At 56.9% G+C, this 14056-nt stretch overlaps 1 protein-coding gene across 1 annotated transcript in view; it reads left to right on the top strand.

Annotated features, from left to right (window-relative positions):
- Positions 1 to 14056, top strand: part of ELL (elongation factor for RNA polymerase II) — a 77145-nt gene that overhangs the window by 45923 nt on the left and 17166 nt on the right. The window contains exons 2-5 of the mRNA XM_040444949.1: positions 512 to 559; positions 7690 to 7811; positions 8231 to 8394; positions 10498 to 10772. Coding sequence (XP_040300883.1) covers positions 512 to 559; positions 7690 to 7811; positions 8231 to 8394; positions 10498 to 10772 — 609 coding nt within the window. The remainder of the gene's footprint in view (positions 1 to 511; positions 560 to 7689; positions 7812 to 8230; positions 8395 to 10497; positions 10773 to 14056) is intronic.

Raw genomic sequence — 14056 nt, 5'->3', positions numbered from 1 at the left:
TATTTTTTCTTGTGACATTTGGAAATTCCGCCGTCCCAAGCTCGGTGACAAATTGCTCTGAAGCTGTGACGTGGGAACTGAGCAGGCATTGGGCCCTGTCTTGGCAGGGTGTTTGGTGGTGGGGGGGGTGGGGGGTGGGGGGCGAGGGCATCACCTCATCAGCCTGCCTTCTGGGCAGTGGTGCTTGTCCATGGTGGTTCCCTTCTGAGAGGGTGTCTCCGGGGCAGGACAGCCTGGGCTGACGTTGGTTTGGGGAGGACAGTGAGGGACTGCCCACTGCCTGTGTCTCCACTCTTACTTCTTATATACCTGGCCCCCACAGCATCTGAGAACTCCTGCCGATCCTTTAAAATTCTGTTTCAGTGACCTTTCCTGGCATTTTCAGCGTGTGTGTGTTTTGTCTTGCCTCTCCTGAAAGCCCTGTCCTTACACTACTCTTTCCACAACTGGGAAGTAAATCCCTGGATTTACAGATATCTTAATGACACTTTCCTGTTTTTCTTTTTTGCAGGATTCTGTTTCACTGAGACCGTCAATCCGATTTCAGGGAAGTCAAGGGGTGAGTCTTTTTTGTCTTAATCGTATTTGGAATTGTGACCAGTGTGCTGTCTTGCCTGTCATGGCTTGCTGGGCACAGAGGCAGGCTGGGGGCAGCATTTTGGCCCCATCCGGCTCTGTGTCAGGCCAGGGCCTGTGCCAAGCTGAGGCCTGCCAGGTTGGTCCCACAGCCAGGGCCACACCAAGATGCTGTCTGGGGCGAATGCAGCTTCTCTGTCCAGTGGCCCCTCAGAGTCTCCCCTTCTTTCCTATAGCCAATGACTCCTGGGCCCCCTGTACTGATCTGATCTCTGTGCTGATTCAAAACAGAGGTGTCCTAGGGGCGCCTGGGTGGCTCAGTCGGTTGGGCGTCCGACTTCAGCTCAGGTCACGATCTCACGGTTTGTGAGTTCAAGCCCCACGTCGGGCTCTTGTGCTGACACCTTGGAGCCTGGAGCCTGCTTCGGATTCTGTCTCTCATTCTCTCTCTGCCCCTCCCCCACTCGTGCTCTGTCTCTCAAAAATAAATAAATGTAAAAAAATTTAAAAACAAAAACCAAAAAACCTGAGGTGTCCCAGAGGCCAAGTGGGACTGGAGCTGTAGCCTCCCTGGAAGCTGGTCTCTGTTGTTGGACCTGGGACCGTGGGTGTCTGATTTTGGTACTGGGCTGCTGGCCCAGGGGGTAGGTATAGAAACTCAGCACTCCCGGGGCGCCTGGGTGGCGCAGTCGGTTAAGCGTCCGTCTTCAGCCAGGTCACGATCTCGCGGTCCGTGAGTTCGAGCCCCGCGTCAGGCTCTGGGCTGATGGCTCAGAGCCTGGAGCCTGTTTCCGATTCTGTGTCTCCCTCTCTCTCTGCTCCTCCCCCGTTCATGCTCTGTCTCTCTCTGTCCCAAAAATAAATAAACGTTGAAAAAAAAAAAGAAAAAAAAAAAAAACTCAGCACTCCCATTTTTTGTGAAATGTGTTTATTTCATTCTAAATGACCACCTTACAGAAAAAAATTGGAGAATAAAAGAAAGGATTAGTTGTCCACAATCCTTGCCTCCCAAGGCTTAAGACTTACCCCTGCCCCCTCCCCTGCCCCCCCACAAATCCCTCACCCACCAAACATACCTTGATACACTGGTTTTTCTTGTGGTCTTTATTGCAAGTCTGTCTGTCTGTCTGTCTGTCTGTCTCTCTCTTTTTCTCTTTTTAATCTGAAGGGTTGCCACAAGTGTCTAAATCAGTTAGTTTCCACCTGACAGCTGACCGGCTGCCTCCTTAAGAAGATCTGCGCACCTGCCAGGGTGCTCCAGAGAGACAGAGCCTCTAGAACATCCACGTGTCTGTGTGTACAGATACAAAGATACAAGGAGATGTATTGCAAGGCATTGGCTCACATAGTTGTGGGGCTGGTGAGGCTGAAAGTCATCCATGGGGAAGGCAGGAATGGGCACTGTGGTCCATAGGCGACCTTCTTTCTCCTCAGGGAAACCTCAGTTTCCTTAAGGCCTTCAGCCGTTTGGGTGAGGCCCACTCAGACCATTGAGGGTCACTTTCTTAAAGTCAGCTGGTTGTGGATGCCACCACATCTACAGAATACCCCCATCCAGATTAGCATTCATGATGTCCTCGGGGGCTGTGGCCTGGCCAGGTGCACACGTGAACTGAACTGAACTGACATTATTGCGAAGACCAGTTAAAGTCAGCAAGACCTCTTGAAAGGCCCCAGACTCCTCGCTCCCCCAGTTCTTCCTCTGGAACTTCTGCATCTCTCTTTGGTCCCATCAGTCTTGTGGCAGCCTTCCCTTTATTGTCCCTGGGACATTTCCCCAGGGGCAGAGGTCAGTGTTGGGGGGCAGGGCTCCCTCGGCTTGCTGCCAGACCAGCCCCATGGTGCCCTCTGGTGGCCAGTAGTCATGCTGTACCCTCTGTAGTCGGGAAGATGAGGAAGCAGATGCATGGAAAGGGCCACTAAAAGCCATGGCTTATCCTGTGAGCAGCATTTTCTGGTCAGCAGGACACCACACGGCCGCTCACGGAAGCACCATGAGGTTCTCCTGGGCCATGCTTTGTGTCACCCAAATTTCTGTGCAAAGCCTGAGAACCACATCCATTCGAGTCAGGGGTCCTGCCACCTTAGAGTCAGAATCATGCTTTGCCCACTTTCCTTCCTTCTGGATTTTCTCATGTGTAACAGAGTTTCTAGAAGCTTCTGAGGATACAGAGGCCCTGTGCCGCAGCTTTGGGCAAGTCAGGCCACAGTTCTCCACTCTTCCCTTTGTGAGCCTGGGGAGGGCTGTGCCAGGTAGAGAGGAGGGGTGCTTGCTGTGAAGGGTCAGGCACTAGGTCTACCCTCCGTGTCTGGACGTCATCCTTCTCTTCCTGGGCAGTGATGGGATGCATCCCCTACTCCCTGCCAGGTGTGAGGGGCCTGGCCTGGTGCTGGACACACAGCAGACGCTTTCCTGGCCAGGCCGCATCTACATAGTCACCATGCTGCCAGAGGAGGCAGGGTGCCTGGGCTCTCCCCTCCCACCTCTCCTGGTCGCTGAGCTGCTTGTGTATAGCTGAGGGTGGGGATGGGGCCAGTGAGGTAGGCTGGGTAGAGAGAGGAACGGGAGGCCAGAGGGGTGGGGCTGGGCAGGCCCATTCAGTGTTCGTGGTCCATGGGCTGAGTCCACGTTCCAGGCTCTGCATAGCGTGACAAGGACCGTCTTTTCCAGAGGCCCATGAAGCTGACAGACTGAAGGTCTGTAGGCTCTTGGCTCAGGGGCCTTTGCCAGTTCTTTTCACTGTCCCTCAGCCTCCTTGCCCAGGTGATGGGCTCTCTGCCTTGGGGGTTGTGTGTGGGGGGGGTAATAAGGACTTAAGAAAACCAGTGTCCTTGTAGCCCACAGCAAGCTCACTCAGCCCCTAGTTCATGTCCCCCTTGGTGTGCACAGCCAGCATAGGACCTCAGTGTTGAGCGCTGCCTGGGGGCGAGGTGGTGGGAGTCCGATCTGGCCTGGTCGCCTCCCTGCCTATGCTTGTAAGCACCATGAGAGCCAGGCCTGCCCGAGGAGGTTGTGGTGTGTGGCCGGGCCCTGGCGTTGGCTAGTTCCTTAGGGTGACTAATGGCATTTGCCAGGTCTCTCACTTGTAGCGTGTTGGCCTCTAGGGTGTCATGCGCCAGAGCAAAGTGTTCATCTCTGTTTCATTGCCACGTACATGTTTGTGTTTGCATTCCCTGCCCTCTCCCAGACACTGAGCTGGCTGACCTGGGCCCCTCTGCTGTCTGGGGCTCACTTTTTTTTTTTTTCTTTTAAGTTTATTTTATTTATTTTGAGGGAGAGAGAGAGAATCCCAAGCAGGCTCCGCCAGCACAGAGCCCGATGTAGGGCTTGAACTCACAAACTGTGAGATCATGACCTGAGCCAAAATCAGGAGTCGGACGCTTAACTGACTTAGCCACCCAGGTGCCCCTGGGGTTCACTTCTGAGTTGTGAACGTCTGACAGCTGGTGAAAAGTCAGCCTCCAGAGGGGAAAAGAAACCTCCACCTGGCCAGCCCCACCCCAAAACTCTTCAGTTGACGAAAAAAGAGAAGTAGGGGTGGTATCCAGGGCAGTTTAGCGTTGCGGCATTTGCCTGAGCTGCAGTTTCTAGAATGAAGTTTGGCAGGGCTGGTCGAAAGCCTTTGACCAATTTCTGTCTGTGTGTCCAGGAGCCAACTCTGAAGGAGCAGTCCGGGATGTGCACATGATTGAGGCACGAGGGTGCTTGTTGCCGTGTTGTCACAGGGACAATTTGAAAACAGTCTAAAAAATTTCTAAAATGGGGTGTTGCAGAGTCGGGAACCATCTGTGTGCCAAGGTTGAGCAGAGGGCAGGGGCGTGCACTCGCTCTTCTGAGCATCCTCGGTGAGTGAGGGCATGAGAGCGGGTCTTGGAATGCAGGGAGGTGCTTAGAATGCACCCTGGTGTTGGGGTTGAGGGAGTGCCCCTGGGCCGAAGTGGCTGCTTTGCTCTTGGAAGTCAAGTTCAGCTGGACAACCGTGGTTCTCTTTACCCAGAACATGTTTTATTCTGAGGCTTCTTTAGGAAGCGAAAATAACTAAGAAGGCAAGTGTTGCCTGAAACCTCCTCTGGCCAGAGAGAACCTGGTCAGTTGGAGTTCGGGTTCCTGTGCGTACCTGTTTGTCTTGTTCTTACCGGAACGGAATATCGAGCCCTTCCCCTGCCAGTTTTTGCCACCAGGACTTGATGTGCCTTTTCACAGCTGCCACCTGCACCTGCAGATCTTGGGGGGGGGGGCGGGGGGGGGGGGCGGCAGGTCCCACTTAGCATGGATTTCAAAAGGAGGAGGAGGTGAGGGGCACCTGAGTGGCTCAGTCAGTTAAGTGTCCGACTCTTGATTTCAGGTCAGGTCATGATCTCGCCGTTCGTGAGATTGAGCCCTGCCTCGGGGTCCACACTGACGGTGCAGAGCCTGCTTGGGATTCTCTCCCTCTCTCTCTCCCCCTCCCCTGGTTACATGTGCACATTCTCAATCTCTCTCTCTCTCTCTCAAAATAAATAAATAAAAAGGAGGAGGTGAAAGGGCTCTGGCAGGGACCTGTGCCCCTCACAGGTCTCAGAGGCACTCAGGGCCGCCCAGGAAGGACAAGCCTGTTTGCTGCTCTGGGTCTGTGTACACAGACACTCGATTAGGTTTAAAGTGACTCCCCCTGCCCCCGTAACCTGGAGTCAGGGCTGACCTTAGAGGCACCCAGACCTGCATGCCCAGGCCAGCTGAGGGCCACATGGTGGCCCCTGTGAGGCAGCCGAGACTCGGTCCAGGAGGCACATGCTGCAGCTGAGCAGGGCTGACTGTCGGGCCACATCCTGGTACATGTGCCAAGCTCTTCGCTGGCACAGAGAAAGCCGTGCATTCCTGGTCTATTCATGCCCAGATGGGGAATTTCCTTGCTCGGTGCCCACCGACTGGTAACCGATAACCAGCGTCACTGAGGAGCAGCAAAGCCGCCCGTTAACCAAAGGAGTCCTCAGGCCGTGGTAGTGCTGGGCGGCGATGGGGCCGAGAGACCTGGCCACACCAGGCTCCCAGCAAACCTCCCCTCTGCCTTCCTCCTTCCCCCGCTCAGGTGTCCCCGCCTTTGTCCTGAAGGATACTGGAGACCTCTGTGTGTGTCTCCCCTGTCCCCAGCAGCATCACGTTCTCCCATGCATCAGTTTCAAGCCCCAGGTTTCCCACCATCCTGTGGCCCCAGTGGCTACACAAACCCACCTCCGGGCTCTGTGCTGGGACCCCCACGTCCAGGATGAATTTTGGAGGTGGGCGCACACACCTGTGTGGAAAAGGTTTAGATGGCATAAAAGGGTCACGGCGAAGAGTCCCCACGGCTCCCACCCAGAGAGAAGCACAATCACTTTGGGACTGAGACCTGACCTCCTGCCTTCCTCTCAGGGGTGACAGCCCAGTGAGGACCATTGCCCTTGAGGCAGCCACTGTCCTCTGAGCAGACTGAGATGGAAAGTGGTGCCTGGGGAGGCTATGTCTCCATCAGAGCCAGGATGAGATGAGGAGGAGGTTCAAGGATCGGGTGGAGGAAGAGCCACCCGATGGCAGGGGTGTCAGCTTCCACCGGAAGCTACTGTTGACTTGCTGACTTTGGGGTGCATGAGCTTCCGGCTGCATTCTGGGCAACGGCATCAGTGCGTATCTGGCTCTGGGTGCGTCTCCTGCAGTGACCCTCAGCAGCCTGAGCCTCAACATCTGGGCGGCGTGTTCCGGCTGCTTCTGTGATGGAGAACAAACGTCACATCCAAGAAGGGATGGGCCGGCAGCACAAGATGGGCACAAGTGTGAGACAAGGAGATGTCACATCCAGGCAGGACAGGGCTGAACTGCCTTATCTGGGAGCCAGTCTGTGCCACGTTGGCTCTCACTGTGCACGTCTGGGGCAGGGACGGACTGCAGGCTGGGCAGGTCACTCAGTATTTTGGGGCTAACTCTAGGCCAGGTGCACGTGCAGGTTCCCTTATGGGTCCACACACCACCCTGCGGAGCGGTGAAGGGAGGGAGGCTGTGAAGAGGGCAGCGGCCCTCCTTGTGACCTGAGCCACCGTGTCCTCAGTCTCAGGCTGAACTGCCCGTATTTACATATGACAGCTGGGCAAGGCTGGAATTCAGTTGGGGCCATGTTTGGTCCAGTGCTGATGAGGGAGGCATGGTGGTCTCACATCAGTGGAGAAGAAATAGGGCCTGGGCATACTGAGGTGGTTTAGCAGCCCAAGGATAAGGCCTGAATGGGGCCTGCCCACCCCCTCAACCTCCGTTTACCACTTCTGTCCCCCCTTGTTTGTGTGCCTAGCTGTGTTGAGCTCCTGCACTCAAAACCCGGGGATTACTTTATGAGGAGTCCCCACTGGTAACAGAGGGTTCTGGAGGCCCATCTTGTGCCCTAAATATGGGCCAGCAACCGGAGCCTGGATCTTCCCACCAGCTTCCTCCACAGCCCCCAGGACTTCAACCCAGTGAGGGTTGGCCTGGAACGCAGCCCCGGCCTGTGGGCGCAATGCTATCCCACCTGCGCCAAGCCCTGCACCTTGGCCGGGACCTTTGCTGTCTGTCTATCTGCCGGTCAGGCTGTCCCACCCTTCTGCAGAGGCACTGTCCAAAGTCAGGGTTCTATTAACCAAGACATTCATCCTTTGTCACATGTAACCGTGTCACGGTTTGTTGGGGGAGGGTGCGGCCGGTCTGTGAGCCCCTCGGGGCCTGCACCCGCCTTGGTCTTGGCTGCAGGACCGTGAATGGACATCCAGGTGGAGTGTGTATCCCACAGGGGAGCAAGGGTTGGAGCATATCGGCTGCTCAGTGTGCACTGGTCGCTACTGCTGCCCGTCTTGTCTCACGTCACCTTCACACGTGTCCCAGGCCAGATCTGCCCCATTTGCTGGGTGGGAAATTGGCTCATGGCCCAGATCAGGGTGGGCTCCCTGGCTCCGGGCGTGTGCTAAGTGCTCTGTGCTCCTCAGACCAACGTGCCATGCTTAGAAAGCACTGGCACTTCCTCCTTGTGTCAAGCTGTGGGGGACGGTCTGGGGTCCAGTGGATGGATGGCCCATCCCACGGTCCCCTCCATGATGTGGACCTCCCAGTGATGTTTCTCCCTCTCCATGCAGCACATCTCCATCCCCCAGCCTGACTGCCCCACGGAGGCGCGGACCTTCTCCTTCTACCTCTCCAACATTGGCCGTGACAGCCCCCAGGGCAGCTTTGACTGCATCCAGCAATATGTATCCAGGTAAGGCCCCATCTGGGCGCAGTGCCCCCTTCTTCTTCTTCTTCTCTTTTTTTGAGGGGGGGTATTTATTTAAGTCCTCTCTATACCCAATGTTGGACTTGAACTCACGACCTCAAGATCAAGACCCGCATGCTCTACTGACTGAACCAGCCAGACCATTCCAGATCCCCCTTCTCATACCGGAGCCTTGCTGCTGCATTCAGTGTGTCCAGGGCACAGGTGCAGGCCTGCTACCTCTGCCCAGGGGCCTGGGTTCCCTTGTCTTTTCCAGGTTAAGATACGCTGTGTGGAAACGATGCTGCTCAAGTTAGCGCTGGCCCCATTTCCAGCTGGGGGGTAACGGGGGAGCACGGGCGCCCAGACCGTGTCTCCCTGTCATCCCAGGAGTTCACCTTAGCTTCTGGCCCCTTGTTTTGCAGCCACGGGGATGTTCACCTGGACTGCCTGGGCAGCATCCAGGACAAAATCACAGTGTGTGCCACCGATGACTCCTACCAGAAAGCACGACAGAGCATGGCGCAAGCTGAGGAGGAGACACGGAGCCGTGGCGCCATCGTCATCAAGCCTGGAGGCCGCTACCTGGGTGAGGATGAGGCCTGCGACTCCGCCTGCGGGGGGGCTCATGCCTGCTGGGCAGCTGTGGTGGGGAGCAGGAGGGACTGAGGGCTTGTCCTGGCCAGGAGTGGGAATGATGGGTTGACAGAGGTGCAGCCCCAAGCAAGGGGAGCCATCTCTCATTGTCAGGTCAGAAAAGGTCCTGTTGTACTGGCCGAGTCTGTTGGGGGCTGTGGCACCTGCTGATTCCCCAGTTTGAATATGAGCCCCAAGAACTCCAGGAATTCCGAATCCACGAGCCCTTCTCTCAGGTTCTGACCTCGGGAATCCCTACCCATCAGGGAGATAGACACGCTCCTCGATGGCAGGGCTGGGGTCTGTCCTCCTTCAGCTGCCACCCCTGCCCTCACCCGCCTGGCTGGCTCTTCCCCAGGCCTGACACGGCCAGCGGCAAGGTGCCGATTGTGAGATGTGCCCTATGGCAAATAGTCTGCTGCTGGCTTGGGGCCAGCAAGGGCCTGTCAGGTCACAACTGGGAAGGAAATGTGTTGATTTCCTGCTGGACGAGAAGGCCCTGGCAGCTCATCATCTGCTTGGAAACGGTTTTGGTGAAGTTGAGACACCAGCAGCATGAAAAGTGTTTACTTTTAGGAAGCTCCATTCTTGCTTTAGTCTTCCCAGCACCTAGACCCAAACAGGTTCAAGAGTCATCAGGATTCAAGGCCAAGAGGAAGGGCGTTAGGCCCGAGAAAGGCACAAAATGGCTTACAGCAAACAGGACCTTAATGGCTTTTGGGGGTTTTTGTTTTTTAAGAAAAGGTGGGAGGATTTCAAAGGCCCCCAAAGGAGTATGTGATTTCACTGGCGTGGCAGTGGGGTTGGCTCTGAGCGAAACCCTAGGCAGGAGGAGTCTATGCTACCAGTGAACGCTGCATCCTGCTGGATGTGGCCGTGCATGCTGAGGGAGCCCATGCCCAGGGCTGTGAGCTGCTGCTGGGGACAAAGCCGCCCGAGAGCAGCAGCCAGAATCCAGAAAAGCTTCCCCTGCCTGCTCTCGCCTCAGCGTGCAAATGTGGACATTCATATACATCTTAGTAAGTTTCTGGGTCCTTCAGCCAAAAACTTGGTCAAAAGTGTGGCTTGTTGTACCACTTTGGGGACGGCGAGAGTTCTTGGTTTCGGTTCTGGTGGCAGCACTGGTCTCCTGGCCTCTGAAAGCGTAGTCATGTATGTCCCACTGCGTCAGGCCTCTCCTCTACCCTGCGTCAGCCCATCAGCTGGGTCCTCTGGGAACAAAGTCTGGCCCTAAGGATTTTGACAGCACTCCTTCCCATATTAATTTGACAAATGAGATTTAAGGGATGAGAGCAAAACAAAAAGTTCTTGTGGAGAGCTTTCTGGCCCAAGGACGTGAGGCACGCGCTGACCTCACTTGGCCGTGCACGTTCCCTCAGTGGCCGTGCTGCCGTCCAGGGTGGAGTTAACAAATTCTGAGCAGAGGCCCCTCCCTCAAGAGCAGTGCTGGAGTCTGTTTGCACTAGGGGGGTGGGGGATCGGGCCGCTGCCCCCCTCCCCCGGGACTCTGGGTCTGTCCAAGAAGCACTTGACGGGGCTGCAGCCTGGGGAGCTGCTCCTACCCCGGGGTCTCCAGAGAAGCTGCCCAAGCGGCCCCATACCTTTATCCACTCCTCCTTTATCATAAAAGAGAATGGCGGATCCTGTGGCTGGAGAGTGCTGTGATGTGCAGGCTTTGGGGGCGCCTGCCTCTGGCGGTTCAGGAACCCCACCCTTTTCATCAGCCGCCCTCTCCGTATAGCGGTCGGGCTGCCCTTGATGAAATCCATCAAAGCTCTGAACACACCTCTGTTTCCTGCAGCTCCCGCTTCTGACACTTGGGGCCCTGCGAGGGCCTGGTAGCTGTGTGTGGTCAGTAGATGGTGTACTCCGCTCTCCAGGTCCCCACGGAGCAGGCCAAGCTGGATGGGGCTCCAGCTGCCTTCCCCTTGGGCTGTCGGCCGTCAGCAGGCGTCCACATACTCGCTCAGAGTTCGGCATCAGCCCCAGGCGGAGGGACACAGAGGCCATACGCCCTCACCCCCTTAAATCCCTAATGCCTTGGCTCTCGTTGCAGGCAAGAAGGTCCAGTTTCGGAAACCAGCTCCGGGGGCCACAGACGCCGTGCCCTCCCGGAAGCGGGCGACGCCAATCAACCTGGCGAGTGCCATCAAGAAGAGCAGTGTTGGTGGCATTAGTGGGGGCAGTGGGGTGTCTCAGAGGCCCTTCCGTGACCGAGTGCTGCACCTCCTGGCGCTGAGGCCCTATCGGAAGGCCGAGCTGTTGCTACGGCTGCAGAAGGACGGCCTGGCCCAGGCGGACAAGGATGCGCTGGACGGCCTCCTCCAGCAGGTTCGTGCTTGCCCGGGGCCGGGTGGAGGGTTCAGTCAACCTTGAGTGGCCTCGGCAGAGGGTCTGGACACGGGGGTGCTGGGAAGAGCCCTTCCTGGGATCTCTTCCAAGATTCGCAGCCTGCCTCAGAGCCTCGGCCTTCCGGGTTAGGACCGGCTTAAGGGTGTCACGGACACGTTTCTGGCCATGGTGCTTCTTGTCCAGTGGCTCCGAGGGAGGTCAGCATGCTCCTCCTTCGCTGTCTGCTACCACACAGGCAGCGGGCGCAGCACAGAGGATCCAACAAAGACTTCGCCGCCTGAGGCTTTTAGAATTTAAAGAAGCCTGGGTGACCGCCTGTGTGAGTTAACAAGAGCACAGGCTCCACGGTCAGTGGGCGTCCCTACCACACCAGCCGTGGCTCTGGGCAAGGGGCTTCACGTGGAGACCCTCAGGCTTCCGTGTGTGGCTGCAGCTTGCCCGCAGCACCTCTTGAGGGGTTGAACGTGATGTCAGCAGATGAAGCCTGCTATTAGGGCACAGCTCAGGCTTTGGAGCAGGGGTGCGGGGGGCCTGCCTCCCAAAGCCCCCGGAGGGAGTCTGAGGACCCCTGGGAAGGTGAACGGCTCGCTCTGGCTTCGCCACATCAGCCAGACCACGCAGATGCCTCCTTGCTGTGAAGTAGCCCTGCTGTGAGGTCCACGTGGCTGGCATGACAGTCGCATCCTGCGGAGGAGGCGTGGCCGAGCCTCCAGGGATTCTGTCCGCCAGCTCACCTGCATCCCACCTCAGACGCTCCTGGCAGCAGTGCAGAACTCACATGCTGTGACAGTTGGTAGCTGTGTCTGAGGATGAGCCACGGGGTTCGCGGCCCCTCACGTCACCAGGACCCTGGCCTCAGGGGCTCTACTTGGCAGGAACTCCTGTGTGGATGTGGCCTCTTGAGCCACTGTCCCCCACTCAGAGGCTGTGCAGGCGAGGACCAAGCTTTAAGGTTTCTCCCTCTGAGCTCACGAGTTGGCTCCTGGCCTATTAGAAGGTAGATATGTAGCTTGATGGCTCAGAAGTTTTCTTTGGCAGAGGGGCTTGCTAAAGCATCCAGAAAGCTCCAGAACAGGAATGATGTTCTTAAGGGGCTTGTTTCCTTGGGAAGTCGCAGGTGTCAGCCTTATCCTTGGGAACTCCAGGGAAGCACAGTGGAGGCCCTTCCCCTGGGCTGGAGCTCAGAAGGAGGCAGGGCTGGCAGATTGCCAGGTCTTCAGACGTGAGCCAGGACTGAAGACGCAGGTGGGACCTGTGCCCACCCTGGACATGACTGTAGTCCACACCGCTGCCCGGTCAGGCCGCCATTGGCCCCTACTGTGGTGTTCTTGGGAACGCCCATGCTCCCACCTTCCTCTCTTGCCCTGTTTGTGCCCAGAGTAAAGAAGAAGCACTTGAACCCCTCAAACCAGGACATGAAACTTAACTGACCGTGCACACAGTTACACCTGAGATTTACCCTCTGAGCAGTCCTGCAATGCAGCAAGAATGCCAGCGGGCTCAGGGCTCAGTTTTCCAAAGAGAAAGGGGATCTGTCGGTGCTGATGTCGTTGTGCCAGGGGTTCCTGCTGCTTTTTTAACCTCTGAGATGCTGTCATTGCTCCCAGGACCAGAGAGGTACCCTGCTGGGCTCTGGCTTCTTAGGTTGATTTGGAGTCAGCAGCCTCCCGTGGTGTCGGTGGCAGAGGGTGCTCCCCATGTCTACTGTGATTTCTTCTAAATGGCCCCATCTGCCTTGTGCTTCTGTATTTACTACCCAGCTTGTTCTCCCTGGTGGTCATGGGCAGTAGCAGGACCCCATCAGCTTGAGGAAGGGGAAGGTCTCTGGGAACACTGGGGGCCGGGCCTTGCCCCGGCTGGTCATTTCCAGCCACCCTCAAGTGATCAGGGATTCCGATGAGCAACACACACGAAACCACACTCCTCAGAGGCACCTTCCCTCTTCCTTCTGTGAAAACATCCAAAGCAAAGATTTAAAGCATCTGTCTCCGGTGCTGGCGGGGCCTCAGAGAAACCCACAGGCTCGTCCTCCATGGGTGGGAGTGTTGACGGGTGGGTGGCTCTTCTGGAGAGCATTTTAGCAAAACGCATCAAGAGCCATAAAAATGTTCAGAGCCTTTGACCCATTAATCCCACTTCTGGGAAGCTGGCCGAAGGAAAACGTCGCCAGCATGGAAAAACCTGCACACAGTGGTGTCTGTTTATATGCTACAGAGAAACTGGAAATGGCGTCAGCATCCAACAAAGGAGAAACCTTTGAATAAATCACAGGGCAGATGTTTGGTGGAATATTACTCAACCATTAAAAAATGTTCCCTGTGGAAACCGCTGTGACACAGAGTCCTCTCAGAAGCCCGTGAGAGTGAAAAACAGCCGCCGCGCCAGCTCCCTGCGGCCGTGCGCTAAAGGCCAGCGAGATGGTCCCGGAAGTACCCGCTTTGGGGTGGGGCCCGAACTCCTATAAGCATCCTCAGGGTCAGCGTTTTGAGTCTGCCTTCACAGTCTTGGAGACCAGCTCAGCCTTTGCTACCCCGCCCGAGCAGGGCTGGCTGGTTGCGGGGAAGGTGGACTTAGCCTGGCCCCTGGAGGCCCCGGCTGCCCCAGCCTCCGCCACGTGTGTCCCGGGAGTGTGTATTCGAGAGCGGGCGTCGGTCTGTTCAGACTGCTGTTGAGAGAATAACATAAACTGGTGGCGTATAAACAACAGACGTTTACTTCCCGCAGTTCTGGAGGCTGGGAGGTCTAAGATCGAGGCGCCAGCAGATTGGGGGTTTGGTGAGGGCCCCCTTCCCAGTTCACAGAGTGGGTCTTCTCACTGTGTCATCACGTGGCAGGAGTGGCGAGGGCCCTCTGGAGTCTCTTATAGGGGGCGCTGTCTCGTTCATGAGGCCTCTAAACCCTCATGACCTCATCACCTCCCAAAGGCCCCACCTCCTAACACCATCATTTTGGGTGTTAAGATTTAACCTGAATTTGGTGAAGATGAAACGTTCAGTCGGGAGGCTGGTGATGGGGCCCAGCGAGTATAGATGGCAGCACCGCCCCTTTAGGAGCCAACCTGTCTTCCGGCAGCTGTAAGACACGTGTGTCAGGACCTGGTGTTCTGACCCCTTTGCGTCCCAAGGCTTGCTGCCCCGGTAGGCAGGGGATTTGGCGGGGGGGGGGGGGGGGGGGGGGGGGGGGGGGTTGCGCCCTCCCCCGCGGGGGGCCCGCCCCCCCCGTGCCGCCCCTGGCAGCAAAAAACCGGGGGGGCCCGGGGCGTC

This window comes from Herpailurus yagouaroundi, unplaced genomic scaffold (assembly GCF_014898765.1).
Source record: "Herpailurus yagouaroundi ecotype Mexico unplaced genomic scaffold, PumYag 193, whole genome shotgun sequence".
Classification (NCBI taxonomy): Eukaryota; Metazoa; Chordata; class Mammalia; order Carnivora; family Felidae; genus Herpailurus; species Herpailurus yagouaroundi.
This window is presented reverse-complemented; position numbering and strand designations above follow the sequence as displayed.